Source organism: Cibotium barometz, chromosome 48 (genome assembly GCF_041138505.1).
Source record: "Cibotium barometz isolate CiBa-2024 chromosome 48, ASM4113850v1, whole genome shotgun sequence".
Classification (NCBI taxonomy): Eukaryota; Viridiplantae; Streptophyta; class Polypodiopsida; order Cyatheales; family Cibotiaceae; genus Cibotium; species Cibotium barometz.
The window spans coordinates 672,801-697,550 of record NC_141093.1 but is presented as its reverse complement, the minus strand read 5'-3'; the positions used below and the strand labels follow the sequence as shown (position 1 = coordinate 697,550).

Below are 24,750 nucleotides of genomic sequence, written 5' to 3'. Positions count from 1 at the left end.
CGCCTCAAAGAAATCTCGAGTCACTCTGTCTCCAGCCTGTGTCCAAAAAGAAGCCCGAGCATGGAATCGGAACTCCACCCTCCTCTCCTCGATGGATCTGATCTCTGTGCGAGCTGACTCCATCTGCTCTGAAATCCAAGGGCTCGTAGGCTCCCTCTCCTGAAGTCTCTGAAGGGAAGCTAGACTCCTCCGCAGGCTCCTCTCCTGCTCTCTGAAAGCCTCCAGATGGTCCAGGGCAGCCTGTCTGAGCATCCTACTGATCTCCTCCAAACCCCTGTCAAGATCGCTGGCTGCCGATCCTCTCCTGAAGTGAAGCTCCTGCCAGACCTGCTCAACTCTGGTCGCAATCTCGGGCTCCTCTATGAGACAATCTGGAATCCGGACGCTCTGGCCTCGCTCTCCTCTCGTAGGGTCATCAATCTGGAGAAGCACTGGAAAGTGGTCTGAAAACGAGGAGCCTGCAAGTATACCCACAGTGCCACCTCTATCGCAAGCCCACTCATCAATGTAAAACCTGTCGATGCGGGAAAGGTTAACTCCTGTGGCCCGTCTATCCGAGCGCGAGAAAGATAAACTCCCCTGCAACCTGCCAAACTCCGAGAGAGTCCACGGATCCTGGCCTCTCACCTGCAGCACTAGCTCCTCCCAGGCAGCGAGCTCCGGCCCATGAATGGTCTCCTGGCTGCCCCCCATCCTGTCCTCTGCATCCTCTAGCATGTTGCAATCCCCCCTAGGCACCAATGGTCTGCCATGGGGAGGGACTGCCTAATGGTGCTCCAGAACTCAGCTCTCCCGGTTGCCCCATTAGGGGCGTAGAAGTTGAGGAAGCCAATGCGGTCTTCCCCAACCCGAAGGATGATCCACTGCGCTCGACCCTGGACCAGAATGCCAGAATCCACAACCTCGGATAGAAGCTGCTCGCTGACTGAGATGCATACTCCACCCTGGTTCCCCTGGGAGCCATATGCCGGTGACCAAAAAGTGTGACTCTTGCCTGGCAAGATCTTCCCGCAGGTGCGGGTACGCCCGGCAGAAAGGTGGTGCTCCTGGATGAAAAGGATATCTATGGGTCCTCCAACGAGAGCCCTCTGGATCTCCTGGCGGAGTCTGCCCCGACCAATGTAGCAGTGAGGTCCACCAAGACCCTGGATGTTCCATGAGAGGATCCTCATGGATGAGCTATGGCAAGTGAAGCAGCCGCCACTGGCTTGCCCCTCTCAGCCGTCCCGGATGAGCTGCCCTCCACTCTGTGAGTCTTGGGCGGCGGCTTGGAGGGAGAATAGTCACTGTCTGTCCGGGTGCGGAGTCTCTCCAAAAAGAGGGTGACCTGTCTCTGTGTCCAGCCCCACTCCGCCTTCGCCCTGTCCAGGGCATAGGCGTGAGACCAATCCTCTGCATATATGTATCTAAAGGTAGGCTGCACCCTCGGGGCGGCGTGGAGGAGAATCAGTAGCACCGCCTCTACTGAGGTGTGGACCGGATCTGCCCGCCAATCTCCTATACCAAACAAGCTCATGCGGGCTGAGTGTAATCGGGTCTGCAATAGGTCCGTGAGCCCCAGGTCACTGAAGTGGTGAGAAAACTCCAGTATCTGATCACGCAAAACTTCCTCTACAGAGTTGCAATCCCATGCTGTGTCTGGGGCAACACTGAGAGGAAAGGAGAAGGCCACCATGCTGCTCACCACTGAAGGAGAACTAGAGGGATGGCACACCACGCAAACTCGCAAGGGCGCTACCAGTGTCTCAAACGGGCCAGCATCATGTTGGAGACACGTGAAAAAACCATAATCCACTGGGAGCCCCATCACTCGCGGGGGCCCCCCAGGGGAGGCTGGAGAGAACTCTGTGGCGGGAGAAGCTATGATCGCCATCTCCACCGGCCCAGAGTGGCGGTGGAACAGCCGCTGAACTAAACTCTGGCCTACCCAGCTGCGCTGGCCCGGGGCAGTGGGTGGTCTGGAGGAGTATCCTGGAGAGGCCGAGGGAGGGATGGTGGCTCGCGGAGAGGAGGGGGGAGAGCGAGGAGAGGATGGAGAGGCATCTGCTAGAGGAGAGGTGTCAGGGGGGGCCGCCAGGGGAGGCGGGAGGGGGGGGGCTGGGGGGGGAGAGGGGAGGGAGGAAGGAGTGCTCTCCGAGTGAAGGGAAGAGGGGCCGAGGGTCGCAGAGTGCGGCTCGGGATCCTCAGGAATCTGCTCCATGGAGGGGGCGGGGCCCCCCGCGGGGGGAGGTGGGAGCGGGGTCTCCACGTGGGGGGCTCCACTGGCGGCCTCAACGGGCACTGAGACTGTATCCTCGTCCATCGGGGTGGGACCTGCTGGCCGCCTATCCCTGACTGGAGCATAAGTGCGGGTAGGTGCCTGGACGCCAGCCGGGGTCGCCTGTCCGCCAGCCTGTGCTGCCTGCTGGCGTCTGCGACGGTCTCTGCGGGCCGGGCGTTTCCGCCGGCGAACCTCCTGCCATCCGCCAGCCTCCTGGGACTGCGCGGCATCCTCCGCCGGGGCCTGCTCGTCAGATGATGGCGCCTGCTGAGACAAGCCAGGGATGTCCGGTCTCTGAGGTGGATGGCCACCCCTCGGGCCTCCTGGAGGGGGTCCAGGGGCGGCAGAGCGTGAAGGATGAACCCCCTTGCGGGGACAAGCACGTGCGAGGTGGCCCATCTCCCGACAGATGTAGCACTGGCCGGGGAGGCCCGAATACTCCACGCGCTGTATCAGATGTCCTCCAGAAAGACAAGGGAGGAGGATCGTCTTCGGGAGGGACTTCGGTGACGGAACCACAACACGAATGGCCGGGAGTCCTGCTGCCCGAGCTATCACTGAGGCCACTGTTTGAGGCGTCTCCACCACTTGCCCGAACGCCTTGCCAATGGATGACAAGAGGGGCAAGTACTCCCTGCGGAGTCCAGGAAAGCAGATAGTGATGGGGAAACCTGTCTCGCCTGCTAGCGGGTCAGAAGCGGGGTCGAAACCGTGAGTCCATCGCGCCAGGAACGCCCGGGATGAGCGGAGGGCAATGGGGCTCCGAGCCAGCACCGTCTGAGCTACCTGGGGGGACTCGAAATCCACCTGGTAGTAGCCACGTCCCAAAAAATCGACGTTGACGATCTTGGCAGGCACGCCAACGAGGCTGCCTTGCAGAAGGTCGCGAAGCTCTCTCCGCATCGGACGGCTACCCACTATCTTGCAGACCAAGGAGGAGGCCTCAAGAGCGGATACTGTGGAAACAAACAACTGCTGATTTGCAGCTGTGAACTCCAGACGGAGACCGGAATCGGCAGGGGTAGTCGGAGCGGCTTCCATGGAGTCCTCCAGAGGGAAAAGGCCAGAGCCCGGGGTCACCAACGGGAGGGACACAGCCCTACGAGGAAACGGAGAGGCGGAAGGTGAGAGGATAGCGGGGGCGGAGCGGGGGGAGGGGGGAAGCTGAGGCGGGGGGGAGCTAGCGGTGGGAGGAAGGGCGAGACGGAGGGGGAGGTGAGGGAGAAGGCGGGGGGAAGAGCCGCGAAGCGGAGGAGAAGGCGGGGGAGGACAAGGCGGGGGAGAGAAGGCGGGGGAGAGAGGCGGAGGAGAGGCGGGGGACAGGAGGGGGGGGGAGAGGGGGGCGCGCGACGGCGAGGGGCAGCGGGGGGAGGGTAGACGGGAGGGGGGGATGGGGCATAACTCGCAGGAGCAGATCGCGCAGCTGTTAATCCTCCTTAAAAAACAAGCTATATTGCTATGGATTTTATCTTTGGATTGCCAAAGTCAAAGAATAAGATCAATCGTGTGTATCATCAATTGGACCTTTCATCTAAGCTGACCAATAGCCACTCGGGAGCCGTGTGGTAAAAAGCCCTCCATATATCTAGGCGCCTCTATAAATCCATCATTAGTGATACTCATGAAGTGATCTCTGTAGTATAGCATCTTTGGTGGAAGAGGCTGTGTAGGCGATATCCATGTCTCTCGTGTATAGAGCTGCCATAGGTCCTGTCTCAATACTCTGATCCTCTCACTATGAGAGAGACGGATATGTGGTGCATCCCTGTCATACTGGAATGGTGGTAGATGATCCATGTCTAGGCCATGCTGTGAGAACCAATTTGTGACCTGTGCATACCATGATCCTCTGTCTCCTGCCTCAGCCAGCTGTCTATATGCCTCAAAAGCTCTGTATGACAATCTGTCCTGTGGCATCTCTTTGAATCTGTCTAGCAGGCATATAGTCTGGAATATGGTCTCTACCATCATAGGAGGCGCAGCAAACTCTGCTCGGATAATGTCATGAGGTACTGACGGTTTGCTGCGTATCATGCGTGCCATCATGAGGGCCTGTGGTCTCTCTATCTGTGTCCGGCCTGGCACCCATACCGCTGCTCCATACATCAGTGCCGGTGTGACTAATGTGTCAAATAGCCACCCCTTCGTCCGGGGCTCCTGAAAATGCGCTTGGTGGCACTGTCTCTCTAGCATAGCCAATGCTGCATATCCTCATGTCAATCTAGCTCTGGATGCTGAACCCATGGTGAAGCGCGTGGCTGCTGCAGAGAAGGTAACCCCTAGGTACACGTATGATGTCACCACCTCCACCTGGCGTCCTGCGAGAGTGAATGTGAGCTGACTCCTGCCCTGTCTCGATGTATGAAAGACCATAACCTTGGTTTTCCCAAGGTTCACAGTAAGACCCCTCTGTGTGCAGAAATCATCGAGTGCATGTAGATGTTGCTGTAGACCTCCTGGAGATTCAGACACTAATACAATATCATCAGCATAAAGCATAATATGTACTGAAGTACCTGCTAGATCAACTCCATCTCCGCCTCCACGTGTAATGAAGTCAGCCACCTCATCAATGTATAACCCAGATAGCGTGGGGGAAAGTGGGCATCCTTGCTTCACACCAATGGTGCTAGCAATAGTCTCGGACATACCTCCTGGGCATCTGACTCGCCCAAAAACCTGCTCATATAATGCATAGATGCCCCATGTTATATCTGCTGGTATTCCAAGAGACTGCAGGCGCTGAAAGAGCCTCTCTCGTGGTACTGTGTCAAATGCCTTGCGGAAATCCACAAAGCAGCAATAGAGCTTTCTCTTCCTCACTCCGGCCTGATCAATCATACATCTCAAAGTGAATACATGGTCAGTGGTAGAGAAAGCTCTCCTGAAGCCTGCTTGCCCTGTGAGCGTAAACCTGCTCGCTCAGCATATAAGCTAAGCTCTTGCTCCATCACTGCACCACATAGTTTGGCCAACACGTGGCCAACCATAATCGTCCTGTAGTTGCTCGGATCGAGCATATCCCCTGTTTTGTGGATCGGCACAATGGTGTGCATTGTCCACTCAGCAGGCAAACCCTCTGCTAGTGCCCTGTTAAACAGGTGTGCAAGAAAAGGAGCCAAAGAATCTACTGCATATATGAGATGCTCACCCTGTAGGCCCATATGGTCGGTGGCCCGTCCATGCTGTAGGTGGCGGATAGCTTCCTTTACCATCGAGTGGGTAAAGAAGCTAGCTGTGGTAGTTCGAGGCTCCTGTGGTTGAGGTATAGGTGGCTGCTGTGGGGCGTGGTATAGGCCCTCTGCATATGTGTGCCATGTCTGTGGGTTTGCAATGGGTGTCGGTCCAGGGCTCTCTGAAGTGCCACCATGAGATAGGGCTTTCTCTACTCATGAAGAAATGGAAGATCTCTAGCTCCTGTATCTCTGCGAAGGCCCACCTTTTGCGGCGAGTAAGTCTCCTCACCTCGACTCCTGCTCTGTGATGGCTCCCAAGGCTCTCTGTATGCGGAGCCGTGAGTATAGGGCTCTGCACTCGTCATCATACCATCTGTTTTGGGGCATAGTCCCAGATCTCGCAGGCTCTCCTAAGTGGACATGATGTGGGAAGCTCTGTAATGCAGCCGTGTGTAGGAGTGATGCCAGCTGGGCTGTAATGGTATCCATAGGTGCTAGGGGATCCATGAGTAGGAGCCCATCCTCTACTCTGCCAGTGTATATGTCTGCCATGTCATGTGTGAAGTAGATGGTAGTGTGGTGTCAGTATGTGGGGGGCTGGTGATACTGGTGATCCGGTAGTGAAAATGCCAAGTATGTATGATCTGCCCCAATAGGACGAGGTGGGATGGAGAATGAGGTGACAAGCTGTGATGCCTCCAAAGATCCTATAATGTAGTCCACCACCGTGCCTCCGGTCTGTGTATGACCCCCATGTGGGAAGCATGTCAGCCCTCCTGATCCCGGCCACTCTAGCATCCCGTTATAAATAACGAGACGGTGCCTGGCTCCCAACTCTAGTAAGTGGTCCCCATAATGTCCTCTGTCTGGTCTAGTGTCCTCTGATGCCCGAATAGCCCCTATCTCCTCTGGATCTACAGGGTCGAGGATCTCCATGTCATCATAGTCATACACCTCACACTGTCTGCTCTGTGTGTGGGCATTGAAGTCACCCGTAAGAAATACTTCCCCTAGTGTAGAATAATGCATAATCTCCTCTGACAGACAAGTGTATGGCGAGGCTCCTGTCTCCTCCTCCTGTGGCATGTCCTCTGTAATGACATAGGAGGATCCTGATGGAGGAAAGTAACATAGGGCTATGTATATAACCCTGTCCTGTGAGAGCTGTAAGCTGATCCACATGTATCTGGCCTCTGGATCCTGTGCTACCACTCTCAGTCTCCCCTGTAGCTCCTGTCTGAATAGAACTGCTACCCTGTCCTGTGAGAGCTGTAAGCTGATCCACATGTATCTGGCCTCTAGATCCTGTGCTACCACTCTCAGTCTCCCCTGTAGCTCCCGTCTGAATAGAACTGCTACTCCCCCCGACCCTCTCGAGGTACCTTGGCGTGTGGTCCTCCTGTATGCTGACTCCCACTGGAATCCCTCTACTCGAGGTAGCCCTCTCTCTGGGCTCTGATGTGTCTCTGTCAGAAGTATGATGTCTCTCCCCACCATAACATGCTCCAGTCGTCCAGGGCTACACCCATAGTGGACCATTAAAGTTCCATACTGCCATGTGTATCTCTGTCAGTGGCCTGGTCTGTGTCCCATAAGCCCCAAACCGCTAATCCATGGGCCGGCCATCAATGATGACGCGACCATCTTGATAGACGGCCTTCTTGCCTTCTCTTCTCGCGTGTAAGACTCGTGGCATGCAAGCTCTCCTATGCTCTAGCTGCATCCTCGTGAGATCATCATCCAAGAAAATAGGAGCTCCCTCTAAGCCTCGTAATATGACCCTCTTCCTCATGAAGGTGATCCTCTCCGTCTCTCCTGCAAACTGTAGGATGAGGGCTCGCTTGCGTGTTGAGTGTACTAGAGAGAGAGAGAGAGAGAGAGAGAGAGAGAGAGCTGTATTAACGTCTACTAGAGGCCGAACTCGACCTATGAGACAAAATCAATGTACAACCGTCAATGTCTTCTGGATGTCTAGAAAAAAAAGGACAAAATGAACATGAAATAAACTATGAAAGTACTGAGCTAGTGGGGGGGTGTGATGGATGGAGCACTACTGCTAGAGGCTCAGTATGCAACCTATATGCGTAGGGTATACAAGAATGCAATGCAGATCTGTCTAGCTCCAACCAGTACCATAATGGGGGTGTAATATTTGATACATAGGCGACGGAGAGAGAGAGAGAGAGAGAGAGAGTGGGAGTCCCTCTCCTGTCTCCTTGTATGCAAGAGCCTATTTATAGCACCCCAAGTGATGATGTGCGACCTGTCTCGCTTACAATAAGGCTGGAAACTCAGCCGTCACAGTAGAACTCCTGAAGCTTGCAAAGACCCTGCATCATGGCTTCATATCCACTCGACATCCACAAACAAGTCCAGTAATTGTTCACATCAAAAGACTCCCACACAGTAAGTTTGCATACAGAAGCTTTCTCCCATGATTAGGGCTACCACAACCATCCATAGCCTCTCACCTTATGAATAGCATCACACCCTGACACATCTAGTGCTCCTGCATCACAACGACGACCCCAAACTGTTTCCCAAAAGAGAACTCGCATCACAGCACAACATACCATACAGTAGACACACCTGTACACTCCCTCTCTACCTCCCAAGGGTACTATCCATCTCAGTAATGGATTCCCTGTCCCCTGTCCAATCATTAGCAAGGCTGTACCAAACATGTGTCCACTCCTGTGACCGCTGCCTACATGTGACCTATCTCCTGGAGAAACCCAAAAACATGTTTCCACATGAAACAAAGACCTGTTTCAACAAACATCGGGTGACCTGTTTTCCCATGAAACATCTGTTCTGGCCCAGCATGAAACCCATGTCCTGTTTCCACTTGAAAACATTCTCGGCACATACTCAAATGTAGTGCCAACACAACACACAAACAAAAGAGAGAGCTCTTACTGAATATGTCTGGCTGTATTTCTGCCCCACAACTATGTTACATAGGTATGCCCAAAACTGCAGGTCCCTCTGTTCTTTCCAAGCAGGAAGAAAGCAATCTGCTCCATGGGTATGCACCCATGAGAGCTTGCGTCGCTCCCATGCCAAGAAACATAACCAGGTGACCTTATACTTGCAGCCTCCTGAGCCTCTTGGAGGAGCTGCCTAAAGAGGGCCCACTCTCCTAGGGACTGGGTCGGGCTTGCAGTGCGCTGCACTCAATGGTCCCTAGGAGATGTGAGCGTGGGAACTGGGCATGTGACCACTGGGCAATGGGATGAGGGTGTTCTAGATCAACAACTGTCTAAGTTTCTTCTCCTATGTAATGCTTCAGCCTTAGATGCTCCTAGGCTTGAAGAAGAATGCCAGAAATCTCTTCTCGAAGGAAGGGCCGAGGCCATGACCTCTCATCTCCACAAAATTCCAGCGCGGGCTTGGATCTAGGGGCCACCAAGGGTCATGGTGCAGGCTGAAATTTGGGCAAGAAGAAAATCCTTGGAGGGCTTTTTGCTGTGGGAAGGAGATTGCACACTATCAAGTGTCCAAGAGGGCTATGCCATCTACACGGTGGGTCGCCCTCTGTTTTTGGTGTGGATCCCTCTTGTCCTAGATGTCCAGCTCCATCCGAGATAGTGTATCATTGCTTATGGGAGTGCAACGGGAGCACAGAGGATCTGGCTATCTATAGCCCAGCTCTTGGGCAGATGGAAGAGTGATCCTATCTCTCTTACTTGTTGGGTTGCTATTGCATGGTTGAATCAGTCTGGCCCACAGCTTCTTTTGGAGGGGCAGGGGAGCAGATCCTGTTATACTTGTCCATAGGGGCATAGCTCAGAGATGTTTTCTTTAGGATATCCCCCAGTTACGATACACACCACCTTCATTGAGTATTGACACCACTTGGGAGATTATTGCTAGTATTGTGGCGTGGCATATCTGGAAGACCAAATGCTTAGGGGCCTTGGAGGGTATTCAGGTTTATGACACCCAGTGTATTAGCATTATATGGAATGACATCGTTCACACTCTTTTGGCCACCTGAGCCGGCATACAGGGATCTTCTAGAGCTGCGCAGACAAAACACAGCAGATTTAAGAGAGTGGAACCACGATATTTTCTTCTCCTCCACTCTGACAGGGCTTTTATGGCAGCATAGTGCCCCCGATTGGTTGAGATCTCCCTACCTTTTTGTTTGAGATCTTCCTTTGATGATTTTATTTTACTTAATAGAAGTCTCTTCTCTGAAAAAAATGAGAAAATGAAGCACATTAACCCCCACACGTTTATAAGAAGCTGAGATGCCTAACACCCCACATGTTTATAAGTGTGACACTTTGCAGGATATTTTTATAAGGTTTTAGGCCTTGTTCAGATGATAATTCTAGGCACCTTGCTTAGTGGAGAGGTTTATTGCCTTATTCATAAATTCTTCCCAGAGCCCATGTCCATCCATTTTAATGACGTATGAGCACTTTCCTCTGTAAAGTTTTCAAGAGGTAGAAAGTCCTTCGTGGACCCAAATAAAAGCACATAAATGCCCATCTTTAAATCCTTGTTCACATGCATTTCCTTCCCCCAAGTCATGGGAACTTCATGGGCACTTTCTTGGTGAAAGGCACTCCCCACAAGACCATGGGTACCTGTCTCCTTGTACTGGATAAATCTCACATTCCCAAAGCTTGCACATAGTTCATCTTCTGGGTGTCCTGACGTCTTTCAATGCCCCCTCACATATGAACAGTAGGGAAATGTTTGGGCTGGTGATAGTCGTCTTGGCGGGCTTGCCAATGAGGAAGGCTTGAAGCAGGTCATGAAGCTGTCCGTGCATTGGGTGGCTACCCACAATTTTGCACATAAAGGATGAGGCCTCAAGGGAAGGAACTGTCGAGGCAAAGAGCTGGAGGTTTGCTTTGGAAAGACAGAGGCGACAGGGGTGGGCCTTGGTAGGGGTAGTCGTACCAGATTCCATGGAGTTCTCCAAAGGAAAAAGGACAGGGGCGGCTCACTATTGTCTCTTGAAGTCTAACCACTGAAAAGGAAACAAGCTGAATGAAGAGGTGGCCGAAAATGGAGACCAGCAAGAACAAAGGCCAGTGGGGTCTGGCTGGCTGGGAAGGTGTGACGCAGAGAAGAGAAAGGCACCGGGGAGGGGGGGGGTGCGGTGCAGGAGAGCATGCACAGGAGGAGTGTACAGTGTGATGAGGTGCTGGGTCAGACGGAGCCACAAGGGGAGGAGGGAATGACAAGCAGGGACAGGCGCAAGGTGTGAGGCTGAATCAGGGAGTGGGGGTGCATGGGTCTCCAGCTCCAAAGATTGTCTCTCTTTACATTTTTGGATGAGCTTGGAAGCTGCATCAATTCCTTTGGGCATTTTATTCGCTTTATATGGATCCAGGTTGGTGGCATGGCTGTTTGGGTCAATCCATAGGTGGCTGACATGGCCTACCTAGACCTATTGCACCCCAACAGGCTGTATTGATTCCTGGTGCAGCACTCTCTTAATTATTCATTCATCTACCTTCATTCTACATGCATCCTTGTATCCTCTTTACCACAGCCTCTGATTGGGCAGTTCTTATTCGGCCATCAAAGTTTTCTTTAATGGGGAGCAGTAAGCCTTTTGTTGTAACCAAATTTTAGCCGTATACTCCATCTCTGTTTCTTTGCATTGTGTGCTTCACTTTTTGCATTAAAAGTGCCTGCATCCGCCAGTGTTGTGTACAGTGCCTGCTGTCATATTTTAATGAATAATGCTGCCTCTGTAATTGGATCCAAAATACCAACTGTAGTGTTTTCTTGGCACAAGTGGAAGATAAAATGTTTGTATGGACGCCATAAAGATACAGTAATGGATCTGTTTCTTTATGATGAATTTTAATGCTTGTGGTGCTGCAGCTGCGGCCTGTCCCAATAATTTTTGGGAAGAAATAGAGATTTTTTTCTCATATTTGAAACCTGATGAGCGGGAGGGTTTGAGGAAACAAGTGAGCACACTTCATGTTCTCAAGTTTCTTGAAGTTTCACAAGCAAGGTCTTTGCAAGTCCCGCTTCGTTCCAAATTCTAAATTTGAGTGTTGTGGAACTTTTTGAAGGCAAGAGATCTGGAAGAGGTGGAATGTTTTTTGTCTCCTTCCCTAAGTGATAATAATACTGAGAAGGTATGCGGTGAAGTCTTAAAGCCATAGTGTTGGTTTTGTGGCTCTTGGAAGCATGCATGGTTTGTAGTTTGGACTACTTTTTTGGTGATAAAACCATTCCTTTAAAATTGCAGGATGTAGTAAGCCCAATGCATATGGGCAATGAGAGTGCGTTAGCCACACCTTCAGAATCCCCTGTGGTAAATGTAGCTGGCAAGGTGACCTACTTGTCAAATGGAAGCATGGAGGTTGATGGAGGGGTGGCTTCAAAGGCTTTTAACAATCTAAAAGATCAACAAATTCAGGGTTTGGGACTGCAAAGAGGCTGGTTAGACAATGGGATGCCGCTTTCTCAAAGACTTTTAGCTGCTCTTATCATTGAGGGTGATTTGGATGATAATAGCAGGGAAGATGGAAGCCAGCTTGAGCTGCAAAACGATGCAGGGAATCAATCTTTCCATGATTTGAGTGATAGTGAACAAGCACAATTGGAGACAAAGGATCAAGATTTGGAGTCTGAAGTGGAGGGGAGAAGAGGGGCAAGCAGTAAATGGAATGGCTGGGTGAAAAGTCCTTCAAATGATGATCTATTTACCTCCAACGGGCATAAGCACTGGGATTCTGACTCTGAGCTTCTGAATTCTCCAACTAAGGCTGACACTAGGAAGGAGAGTGAAAGGAAAAGCTCTAACATCAATGGGCTGAGGACTTGCAATATTCAGTATCGGACACTAAAGCTGGATGATAGGATAGCACTGGAGCTTCAAAGTGTTGGATTATATCCTGATCTGGTGTGCTCTCTCTCTCACTCTCTCTTTCTTTCTTTCTTTGTTTTTTTCTTTCTTTATTCCTGCCTCCCATTCTGCCATCTGTGTCCCACATCCCTATGTGCATTATATGGGTGTATCTGTCCTTCTATTGGCAATAGGAGGACAGATGATGCCATATTCTTCTTGCATGATTCTATAAATCTTCTACCCTTTCCTGTCAGATTTTTCATCCAGTGAAGTGTTCGCAAACAACATGGCTTCTCTTCATAACTAACTTTAGTACCTCACAACTGGAACATTCTAGATCCCACACTCAGTGTGTGCATTGATTCCTTACAAGGAAAACCCAATAAATGTGTACTGATTGCACATCCTTCAATATAATTATCACAATGCAAGCTAGTTCAAGTCTAAAATCATGTTTAGTAGAGGGTCACATGAACCTTGGCAGCTCTCTGTATGTGGCGTTCTTCCACGTGTTTCTTGGCCCTGATCTACATCACCCCTTTCTCAACTTGTTCTACTTGGTGCTGTAGCATATTCACAATTCAAACACAAAGTCCATCTCAGGATCTTGCAATTCTGGGGGACAGGAAAGTGTTCTGACGGTCTAGAAGGTGGTTGATACATCTTTGTTCACCCTTTGCTTGCAGAACCCCTAATGGCCTGTGCCCTAGAGGGTGTAGCCTTTGATGGTCATGACCATGCGCAGGATATATTCAGGACAGCCATTGAACCAGATCACGTTTTACCTGGATTAAATGTCCCACAGGAGGTACAGATTTTGGATTGAGATTTATGAATGTATGTGTTGGTGGGCAGGAAGAAATAGCTGGGGTAGAAGATGACGAGGTTGCCGAAGAACTGAAAAAATCTCACATGCAGCTCAAGGACCAGGTCTTTTAGTCTGCATTTGGTCTTTTTTCTTATTTAAGAAAAAACTTCTTTTTTTCTGGTTGTATCATCCATAATTCCCTATCATTTGGTTGACAGATACATACAAATAGGGAGAGGCTGCTGTCCTTGGGAATGGTAGTTTCTAATTGTAGAGCAGCTGAAGAGAGGTAAATGGTCCCCCTTTTCTTTTGGAACTTACCTGCTCAATGTAGGCACATGTGTGTGCATGTGCAGCATGTGGTGGAAAGGGGAGGGGATTGTCGTGGCTCATTTCTTCTATTTTTGGAGCCGACTAAGTACAGATATGAAGAAACACTTATTACAGGAGGAGAACAAAGATGGTTTCATCGTTTTTTATTTCATGCTTGAATTGGCTCTTTGCGAGAAGAAAAATTTACATCAACTACGATAACAAATGCCGTGTTCATGTTGTGGCGTGCAGGCAGCGGGAGCGTCTTGCTATGTTGAAACTTATAGAGATTGCATTCAACAAACGAGTGGTATTCCTTTCTTATTTTGGCACCATTCCTGTGTATCAATTTTTCTTGTAGCCCTCCAAATATGCTTGCAGAGTCCAAGGCCTAATTTTAAGAACGAAAGAAATATTAAATTAAATGTCTTCAAAAGACCATAAAGTCCATGAGACCAAAATTGACAAATGCATGTAATGATATCTAAACAGCACTGCTACTCCCCCTGATCACGAACCCCTCCATCAGTTCTGGTTTCAGATCTATATGCAGACTCCCATGTGTATTCATTGACCACTGCAAGACCTTTCTCGAAACTCTGATGAGTCTCAGTGTAGAAGACCAGTTGTCTCCCACAATATGTGAACTGCCGGGATCAGACCACAGTGTCCGTTGCAATTCCACACTGCTATTTTCAGCATGCCTTTGTCGTCCCATAGTGCCATCATTGATACCTTTCAGTGATGATTACCCTTCTGTCTTTGTAGACCGCCCATTTACCTTGAGCTTGTGCTTTTTGGACCTCAGCCATGTGCTCTTTCCTATGTGCTACGTGTAGGGGGTTTAAGTCATCTCCTATATAGATCATTGTTCCTCGCAAGAGAGCTCTAAATCTTCCTGATCTGCCGTTGTCACGTGCACACCTGTGGAAGCCTTGCTGTACTGATCCACAACCCTAAGCCTGATTAAGAACAAGATGCTGAATAAACATGATTAAGATAGAGGAGAAAGAAAGAAAGATTTTATTAACGTCTTCCAAAAGACCGAACTCGGCCTATGAGACAAATCAGTGTACCTGTGTGGGGTATCCTCTGTCATCCCAACAAAATGAAAAAGTACTGGACTAAAAAGCTAAATCTGGGTGTGCAATAAGTACAATGAGTGGGGGAGGTGATGGAGCTCTACTACTAGGAGAATGCAAAGCTAGATGCATGGAGTATACAATCATGATATGCAACCTAGCTAGCTCCATCCTGTACCATACTGGGGGTATAGAATGGTATACATCAATGAAGGGGGTGTCCACAGCTCCTTGAAGAACATGCCTGGGTCTGCTCTGAAGCGAGCCAGTCGCTCCGCACCCTCTCTGTGAAACTGAGCTCTGATCTCTGTCATCTCTCTCTGGTATAGGCGTGGTGTCCGAAAGCCAGGTGTCCTCTGTCTCCTGTGGGCTCTGAGTGTCTCTGCTCTCTGGAGAGTAATTCCCTACTGTGTAGGGGTTGGAAGTGGGATGGATCTCTGAAAAAATGTAGTAATCTGTGTTTGTCGTCCCCCCTGTGGAGCTGTCTGAGCCTGTAATGATGTCTCTCTGTGACGCTGTATGTCTAGAATGAATCTCCCCAGTATGCGCTGGTCTGCTGCCTCAAAGATCTGGCGTAGGGAATGTGGCTCTTTGAATAAAATGGGATATCTCTCTCTGATGGCTGTATATGCTCTGCATCTGCATACATAATGCTCCTCACTCTCCACCTCCTCTCTGCACAATCTGCATACCCTCTCCTCTCGAGGGATCTGTGCTGCTCTGCTAGTCTCGATCTCCAATCGATGTGATGAGACTCTAAGCTGACCAATAGCTACTCGGGAGCTGTGTGGTAAAAAGCCCTCCATGTATCTAGGCCTCTCTATAAATCCATCATCAGTGATACTCATGAAGTGATCTCTATAGTATAGCATCTTCGGTGGAAGAGGCTGTGTAGGCGATATCCATGTCTCTCGTGTATAGAGCTGCCATAGGTCCTGTCTCAATACTCTGTTCCTCTCACTATGAGAGAGACGGATATGTGGTGCATCCCTGTCATACTGGAATGGTGGTAGATGATCCATGTCTAGGCCATGCTGTGAGAACCAATGTGTGACCTGTGCATGCCTGCTGCCTGAGTACCCTATGGGCTGCGGACTGCTTGATGGTTGCTCCTTATGGCTGCCGATTGGGTGCTGATGCCCTTCTTGATGCTTTTGCTGATGATGATGAGGTCTAAATGCTATCCTAACTGCTGTCCTAATTAGGGGTTATGTTGTTCATGCTGAAGATTAGCCATGGCACGGGCGTGCACGTGACAACTCCTACGAAACTTGATGACAGGGTGGATACTATGTCATCCTTCCTCCTTGGCCTACTGACTTTGACCTTCTACTTTAACTATAACCTTCTACTTAGACTCTTTGTCTGAACACCTTCCACTTCTGATCTCCACTTCCAAGTCTTGCTGAAGAACTGAGCATCTGTTCCATTGTTGTCCCCATGCCTGCTATCCCTTTCCCTTAACACAGTGGCGGGTCACGTGCCGGAGTTAATCATGCCTGTTGCTAGGCCTTTGGAACTGATCTCAGAGCTTAATGATGTATTGTTTCTGAGTATATACCCCTGTTTCAAGTGTTCACGATCCAAATTTCCAATCATCCATGCCATAGGCGGATAAAAAAAAGCATACATGACACTAAATAGGTTATAAGTTTGAAGTGTTTGTGAAGTCATGGTCCAAATCGCTATGCGCATAAAGTTTAAACAATACAAAATAAATCATGATCAGCCACATGGCTCATGGACCATGGCTCAGGCTCTCAGCATAGCTAGTAGCTAGTCGTACAAGTCCTCAATCTCCTCGCTCTCATCATGATGTGACTCAGATACACTTTGAGAATCAGATGCCTTCATAGTATCCGAGAGAGCTAGAGAAGAGCCAACTCCCTTCCCTCCTAGATCTGTGAAATGGGCCTTCACCCATTCTATGCTGCCACCGGACTCTGCAATCCACAGTAATCGCACTTTGACTTGCAAGCACCTCCACCCTTGTATGAGCCCGATTCGGTCACATGGGTCCACAAAGCATCTCTTGTGCGAGGCATTTTGTTGAAGGGATTCATCTGCAAAATAATCCCCAATTTTTTAAAAGGCTACATTAACTTTAATTGACAAAAATCAAACATGTAATCAATTTAATTGACCCTTGGGCACTAGACTCTAGAGTCTAGGCACACAGTGGAGGCTTAATGGGGTCTCTATGAAGAAAACCCCCAATTTTCAGCATCAACTTGGTGCCCCAAATTGACCCAAATCAGCAAGCTACATAAAACTTGCTGTCCCAAATTGACCCTGGCTTAATGGGGTCTCTGTGACGTAAACGACTTGCGTGGTAGAATTAAATCTTTGATTTGATTACAATCTAGAGCACAATAGATACAAACTTTGGTGATAGAAAAATCAGCTCTTCATTTTGATTTTTGTTGGTTGAATAACAAAAACCAAGACAAAGCCAAGAATAAAGAAAGATATACTAAGATTGTAGACCAAGAGTGCGGCACTCACACGGTATGCGGGTTTGTTAGGTGGAGAACTGCCTGGCACAAGATCTATGCGATGATCCTCGGGCCTTTGGGGAGGTAATTTACCTGGCAATGCATCAGCAAAACAATCGTTGAATGCATGAAGAAAATTCAGCCTATCGTAACTCATAGCATCCACATTTTGATGATTTGGTACAATGCTATCGCGAACAAAAACCAAGTATGCAGAAAGACTCTTTTTCATTGCTTTATTAATTTGGATGTGAGATACAAGTGGGATGGAATCCCCTTCCTTGCCAGCATCAATGAAATGCATGCGGCCTCGATGCATAAAAGAAATCATGTTTGTCTTGTACTCTTTGCGGGGCTCAAGCCTATGATGCCATGGCTTGCCCAGCAATACATCACATCCATTAAGTGGTGCAACTAAGAAATGCTCATTATCAAGGTAACCCTGGATATGTATGCGCAACTTCCCTATCAGTGGGGTAACCTGCACCTCTTTACCAACAAAGGCAGCTTCTGCTTCAATCTGAGGTCCCATGTTCTCAACCTCAATACCCAAGGCAGCTGCCATCTAAATAGAGATGAAGTTATCGGTTGCACAATCATCAAACATGAATAGGGCGGGCTGATCCTTGATTTGACCCCATGCTTTGCATACCATCCGCTCTTTTGCATCATGTTTTGTGTTTCCCTGCACATCGGGAACTGCATGCACATTAGCCTTGGTTTGCTTGTCCTCGTGCTTTGGTTTGCGATCAGGGCATTGTCGAAACATGTGGTCTTTGCTGCCACAAGATAACCATTTTCTCTCCTTGGCATATTGCCCCCTTTGCTCGGGGGTCAAACCAAATTTGTTCTTCTTTGGCCCATGATCTTTAGATGAGGTATTTTCAGCTTTACCTCCCTTTTGGATCTCCCGGAAGTTCTTTTTAGGTGGTTGTCCACCTTTTTACAGATTTGGGACAGCCTTGTCTTTGCCCTTTGAACCGCCTTGATCTTGCTTAATTTTGAGCACCAATTTTTCCGTAGCAAGAGCAGGGGCTAGAAGCTGTCGCAAAGTATGTTTCGGGTGCAATTCAATGCCCGAACGATAAGCTGGTTGCAATCCGGAGCGAAACTTCCTCTTTCTTTTATCCTTAGTGATTTGCATAAAAGGAGTCACTTCGAGCAACACTTTCCAAAACTTATTGACATACTATTGCACACTTTCATTATCTCTTTGCTCAAGTCTATCCCACTTTTGGGTGAGAGTTTGCTCCGCATTAGGTGGCAAGAACTGAGCATAAAATCTATCCTTAAACTCTTTCCAGGTGCAAATGGGGTCTTTGGTGATCTTTTCAGTGATCCACCAATGAGCAGCGGTCCCCTTCAAGAACATGCTAGCATGGCGTACTTTAGACTTCTCAGTGAAGTCCTCCTCGCTAAAAGCATTGTCAAACTGTGCCACAAATGCTAACACGAAGCACTTGTCACCTGCTTTAAATTCCTTGAGCTTTGTGGCATGAGGCTCATGGTCCTCTCTTTTTCTTTTCCCCTTTTCCAATTGGGTAGCCCTATCTGCATGGGCTCCATGGGTCATCATGGAAGTTTCATGAAGCACGGTGGCATGTGCTCCACGAACCTGAGAATCAGATGCATGTGACCTTCCTGCATAAGGCAATGTCTCTCCATGAGACAACTCAGTAGGCAAGGCTCTTCTAGTGGCAGACCTGTCACCCCCTCCATGGGATACATGTCTTGAATGCATGTGACCATCATGCCCTCCATGAGCACTAGCATACATATACTTGTCAGCCTTTGTGCCTTGTGGAGAAGATGCATGACGAGAGGTGACTGTCACCTCTTCCCTTTGCATAAATGACCTCAACCTTTGAGATGCGGGATCTCCATGCTTCAAGCGAGGTGGATTTCTGAATTTCAGCTCTCCATCTTCCCCCTCTTTGATGTCACCTTTGCGGAGGAGGTAGGAAAGTGCCAACTCCCTTGGCTTCTTGCCCACTTCCCGTGCCATGGACTCAAAAGTCACGTCTACCATTGCATCGGCTTTCCTTGCTTCAATGGCACTTTGCACATGGGGATCTTCATGCAAAAATTTCAGCTCTTGCTCTTGTGCCTGCAAAAGCTTTCTCATATGCTCCAATTCAGCTCTAATTGCATCAGGCTCTTCTTCTTGCATGATTGTCTTTCCTCGAGACAGTTGTCCCCTTGAATCACTATCATTTACCCTCTGAAGGGGCTTGTGCCTTCCTTGTAAAGCATTAGAACCACGCAAGGCACTAGATGGGCCCCTCGAATTAGGCACTTCCAAAGGGTTGCCTTGGCGGTCCATTGTGTTAAGTGTGCTAGAAGCGGGGTGTCCAATACACAGGTTCGTTTCCCCACTAAGAAGAGGGAAATAACCGTGCTCTAATACCAATGAAACCGATCCCGTCAAGTGGGAATAGTCTCCGTTGGACACCCACACGTGTAATAGCACGACTTAAATATCACAATTTGAATGGACAACTTAAAAACAATTGAAAAAAATTGCAATGAAATGAAACGTTGATCAATGGACACCAGCACTGGGGCCGGAACGGGCCGACCCCCCCCCCTCAATATATGATATATTATTGGGAGTATTTAAAAGATACAATGCTCCATGGGTTCTATGAACCAGATGATGTCCATGTACAACTGAGAGCACTGGGGCCGGAACGGGCCGACCTCCCCCCTCAATATATGATATATTATTGGGAGTATTTAAAAGATACAATGCTCCATGGGTTCTATGAACCAGATGATGTCCATGTACAACTGAGATGAATACAGTTACCAAACAAGAGACTCGAAGTAGATGTTCGAAGGAGAGCAGTCCACTTGAGTAGTCTAGTCTCTACGATCCTGTGCCTTCACTGGAATCTGCGGAGAGCGCCCCACTGGTGTTCCAGGACCACGCACAAGCAGGCGCTCCCGTACTAATGCTTGGCTCTCCCGATCTCGGCACCCATGGACCGTGGTTCTCTAGAAGCTTGGACTACCCGGCACTGAACGGGTGTTAGCAGCAGGGAGTAACCTTTATCAGATTTACATCAAAGTCCTTTACTTAAATCTCAATCCACTTACCTGTAGCCCGCTAGTGGAAGACAAATACCCGAGGCATCTAAGTGCAGCTGCTAGAGATGGACACCAGGGCGCAGCAACTTACTGGCAAGAGGGAAGAGTGCGCAGCCGCCTGCAAAGTGGAGAGGAGGCTTGGGCGCAGCCACCTGTGGAAGTTTGGGGGCGCAGCCGCTTGAGGAGGAGGGCGCAGCCGCCTGTAGAGGGGAGCGCAGCCGCCTGTAGAGGGGAGCGCAGCCGCCTGTGCAGCTGCATGTGGAGGAGGGCGCAGCCGCCTGTAGAGGGGAGCGCAGCCGCCTGCTATCTGGCACAGCCGCCTGTGGAGGGAAGTGCAGCAACCTGAGGGCAAGCGGAGAAGAGATGATCGCCTGCACAGTCGTATCCAAGCTGGTGAGGTGGTCGCCCATATGTAGGTGTTGGAGAGGGCATACGTCCAACAGCTGGCTGGTCCCCCCTAGCTTGCATGGAAGCGGCCAGTTCCAAGGTGGGAGGTGGGTAGGTGGCCATGCACCCACCCCCACACATAAGGGGTTCCCTTTACCCTTCATGACTCAAACGTGGGTGCCCAAAAATGGGTGCCCACCCTACCAAGGACACCAAGTAAGATTTGGGGAGGGTGTCCACTCATTAATGAGTGTGAACGTGCAACCTTATAAAAACAAAGGTTGAAAAGAATGCTATAAAATAAACAAGTGCAATACACTTACCACCTGTTCACACGCAACAAAACTCGTCTCAGAAGACAGAGCAAACTTCACGACTCACTGGCAGGCGTCCCTGCTCAGTAAGTGGCACGTCAAACAGGCAAACACAAAAATACAAGTCATGCGAAAACAGTTCCAAACATGCAAAACATGAATGCATGTGCAAACAGTATCATGGACATATCTCCCGTTCATGGAACAAGTAGTAAACATCTGTCGGGCACAATGATGGCACGACAGAAAACATAAATCCCGGTCTTCTTATGGAGTGACAGTCCTATGGGTAAGACACAGATCCAGGCACGAGCCTCCCTTTGGAGTGACAATCCCATAAGCAAGACACGGCACACATACTGGCTCTTCCATGGCGTGACAATCCCATGGATAGAACACAGTCTAGGTCATACACGGGTGGCACCAGTCTGGCTCCCGTCCGTACGACACCATCGTGCTAACACACGGGTGGCACCAGTCTGGCTCCCGTCCATGTTACGCAAAAATACTGGCCCCTTCACATGAGACACCGGCCTGGCCTCAAGTGAACGAGACACAAATCTGGAGATGGACCAAATGGTCGGCCAATTGGTGACACTTCCTTCTTTGCTCCTCTTCAAGGGTCATGTTGATGATGGTGGGAGTGGGGATGGGTGGCGATTCTTTACCTTTCCCTTTCTTGGCGACTTGGATCCATTTCTCCGCCTCGTCCATCTTCTTTTGTGTCTCTGTGATCACCTCCACTCATGAAGATGTCTTCTCTTTATGTTGCTCCTCCTCCTCTCGAATGATCCGCATTTGTTCCTTGATGGTATTCAGCTCTTAAATAAAGGAGGGCTGAAATTTTCCATCCTCAAGCTTGCCTTGTTAAGTGGCTTCCAACTCCTTGCCTGGATGTTCTCTCTTCGAGCTCTTGGATTTTGTCAAATCCCTTCTCGAGTTTGGAGAGGCGGTTTATGATTGCGGTAACGGAAGAGTCGACCATATTCTTGTTTTCTTTGATAATTGTGGTGAGCTTGTCCTCCACCTTCACGAGTCTTTAACTCCGGTCTTGGCCATGACTTTTTGTAGTACTTCCCACAGCCAATGGACTGGAAATTAATCCATGACACCTGCGCGCAGCGCGAAACAGCAGCAGCGCGGGGGGGTGGGGGGGGGTGGGTTCAAGCCATGTAGAGAAAAGAGGAGATTCAGCAGAGAGAGAGTTATGTTGCTGCCTTGGGGGCCTGAGGAAGGGTGGGTGGGAAAACGGACGCGGAAAAGGGACGCACAAGGACAGAGGGAGAGAGGGGGGGCGGCGAGCAGGGGCGAACAGCGGAGAGAGAGAGAGAGAGAGAGAGAGAGAGAGAGAGAGAGAGGGGGGGCGGCGGAAGCGAACAGAGGGAGGGAGAGAGAGAGAGAGAGGGGGGGCGGCGAGCAGGGGCGAACAGCGGAGAGAGAGAGAGAGAGAGAGAGAGAGGGGGCGGCGGAAGCGAACAGAGGGAGGGAGAGAGAGAGAGAGAGAGGGGGGGCGGCGAGCAGGGGCGAACAGCGGAGAGAGAGAGAGAGAGAGAGAGGGGGCGGAAGCGAACAGAGGGAGAGAGGCGGGAGAGAGGGGGAGCCGGGGGGCAGCGAGCAGGGGCGAACAGCGGAGAGAGAGAGAGAGAGAGAGAGAGAGAGAGAATCATTAAGCACTGTGTTAATCATGCTGTACCTATTCTACAGGGTGTTCGGGGAGGTGTTGTAGGAGCTTCTGGGAGCAAAAGCTCAGCATCCAAGGCAGCCAGAGCAGCAGCTTTGACATTTGCAAAAAGAACACTAGCAAGATGGCAACATTATGTTGAGACTGGAGAAAGCTGCTTTAAAGATGCCAGCCTAAGGGATATTCTTTTCTGTGATTCCAAAGGTAGGGAAGAAAAATCCTTACCAAGCAGGGGTGATCCAATGCGGATTGGCGTCTCGTCAGTTCGACTGTCTTCCATGTGTCCTGTAGAGCTGAACTCAGAAGGTTTATTGTTTGAGATTGTAAAATTTGATCTAGCCTACTGTTTTGGACTGTGTGATATACAAGCACAGGCATATGCTTAGTACAACACAGAGAATAGGTTTGCTGTAAAAGATATTGCTATGAATGACTTTACTATCTTGTCTTGTTTAACCATCTGTTAATTTTGAAACATGCAGCTTTGGAAGGACCTAGACACCTGTGCCATACACCCGGTGTGGAGAACGGTGACAAGCAATTTTCTGAGAGTGGTCAAGTAAAGGGAACCTCTTCAGAGTGCCTAATAGACAGGGACGATATGTGGTCTAGCAGGCCCAAAGAAAGGGAAGCGTTACTCGAAGATGTGGTTGGCAGTGGTAATGGTGGCAACACCACTTTCAAGGGAACAAAGGGGAAGAGGAATGAGTGGGCTGGAAAAGGCCAGGGCCAAGATACTGTTGCAAGAGGTGGTGATACAAATAAAGGAGGGCGGCAAGGCCTTGTCACAATCAAAGGTGAGAGGAAGACCAAAACGAAACCAAGGCAAAGGACAGTACCATTACTGAAAGCTGTAAATGGGTTGTTGGGGAAACCACAAGAGCTGATGGAGAGTTCACCAGGCCCATTAGAGAAGCCTGGAGATAGGTTCATGAAGGCGGCCAAGGATCAACAGGTGTCAAGGAAGCTCTGTAATGTGGAAGAAAGGCAGGAGCTTGAAGCAGTTGATGTCACTCACCTTCCAATTCCCAGCATGGATGATTTTGTGGTGAATGGTGATCTGGAAGGACAAGGCCAAGATCTGGGGTCATGGCTGGACTTTGAGGATCCAGGTTTACCAGATGCAGGAGGAGATTTCATGGGCCTTGATGTGCCAATGGATGATCTGGCAGACCTTGCGATGATAATGTGAAAGTGCTTGAAAGGATCACGTACAGGGATCACGTACAAAGCATGGTAAGGGTTGTAAGGACACTCTGTGGTCATGGCTGGACTTTGAGGATCCAGGTTTACCAGATGCAGGAGGAAATTTCACGGGCCTTGATGTGCCAATGGATGATCTGGCAGACCTTGCGATGATGATGTGAAAGTGCTTGAAAAGATCACGTACATAGCATAGTAAGGGTTGCAAGGACCCTGGGAAAATCCAGCTTTTGCCGTGGACTCCAAATATTGTATTGTAAAAGTTAGGAGCATTCTTTTAATAAGTGTTGTATACAGTTGGAGACCACAGGCTACAAAAACAACTTCCTTTATACCAAGTTCCCGAGTCCATCTGGCCAGTGCTGTTTGTAGAAGGTTGCCCAATTGTGTTGGGCCTTCAATGGTTGGGAAATCTGCAATGCACCTGATTGAAGGGTTTTCAGAAATGATTCAGGTGGCTGGACTAGCCACTTATTCATTTCTAGCCATTATTAATGGCTTGCTTCTCATGTATATACCTTTTTATTATTGAAGTTTTTCCTGGTCTGTTGAGTACCTATTGCATGTTTTACTCAGGCTCATCAAACATAGGATATAACACCCCCCCCCCCCCCCCCCTTAGAAAACGGCGGCACGCTTGTCATGTGTCCCTCCACCACCATCGAGCTACCTTTCCACGTGACATAGCTGAGGGAGACCTCTCAGCCATACTCATTAGCCTCATGCATATGTATGTATATGTATACATATATATACATATATACATGTATGTATATGTATACATATATATACATGTATGTATATGTATATATATATATACATGTATATATATATGTATATATACATATATACATGTATATATGTATACATATTCGCATGTATATATATAGATACATGTATACATATATATGTACATATATATATATATACATACATGTATATATACACATGAATGTATGTATGTATGTACATACCTGTATGTATATATATATATGTACATACCTGTATGTATATGTATACATATATATACATGTATGTATATGTATACATATATATACATGCATATATATATATGTATATATACATATATGTATATGTATGTACATACAT

The 24,750-nt window shown here is 49.0% G+C and overlaps 1 protein-coding gene across 3 annotated transcripts in view; it reads left to right on the top strand.

The window, feature by feature from the left end:
- LOC147610685 (uncharacterized) overlaps nt 1–24,197 on the top strand; it is a 79,511-nt gene extending 55,314 nt beyond the window's left edge. For 2 of the 3 annotated variants that reach the window (XM_086785111.1, XM_086785112.1), the window contains 8 exons: nt 11,290–11,378; nt 11,487–11,552; nt 11,666–12,322; nt 13,124–13,198; nt 13,295–13,365; nt 13,641–13,698; nt 22,461–22,743; nt 22,920–24,197. In XM_086785111.1, coding sequence (XP_086641237.1) covers nt 11,290–11,378; nt 11,487–11,552; nt 11,666–12,322; nt 13,124–13,198; nt 13,295–13,365; nt 13,641–13,698; nt 22,461–22,743; nt 22,920–23,629 — 2,009 coding nt within the window. In that variant the 3' untranslated portion in view covers nt 23,630–24,197. The remainder of the gene's footprint in view (nt 1–11,289; nt 11,379–11,486; nt 11,553–11,665; nt 12,323–13,123; nt 13,199–13,294; nt 13,366–13,640; nt 13,699–22,460; nt 22,744–22,919) is intronic. The other variant, XM_086785113.1, reaches the window with a different exon arrangement.
- The last annotated feature ends 553 nt before the right edge of the window (nt 24,198–24,750 follow it).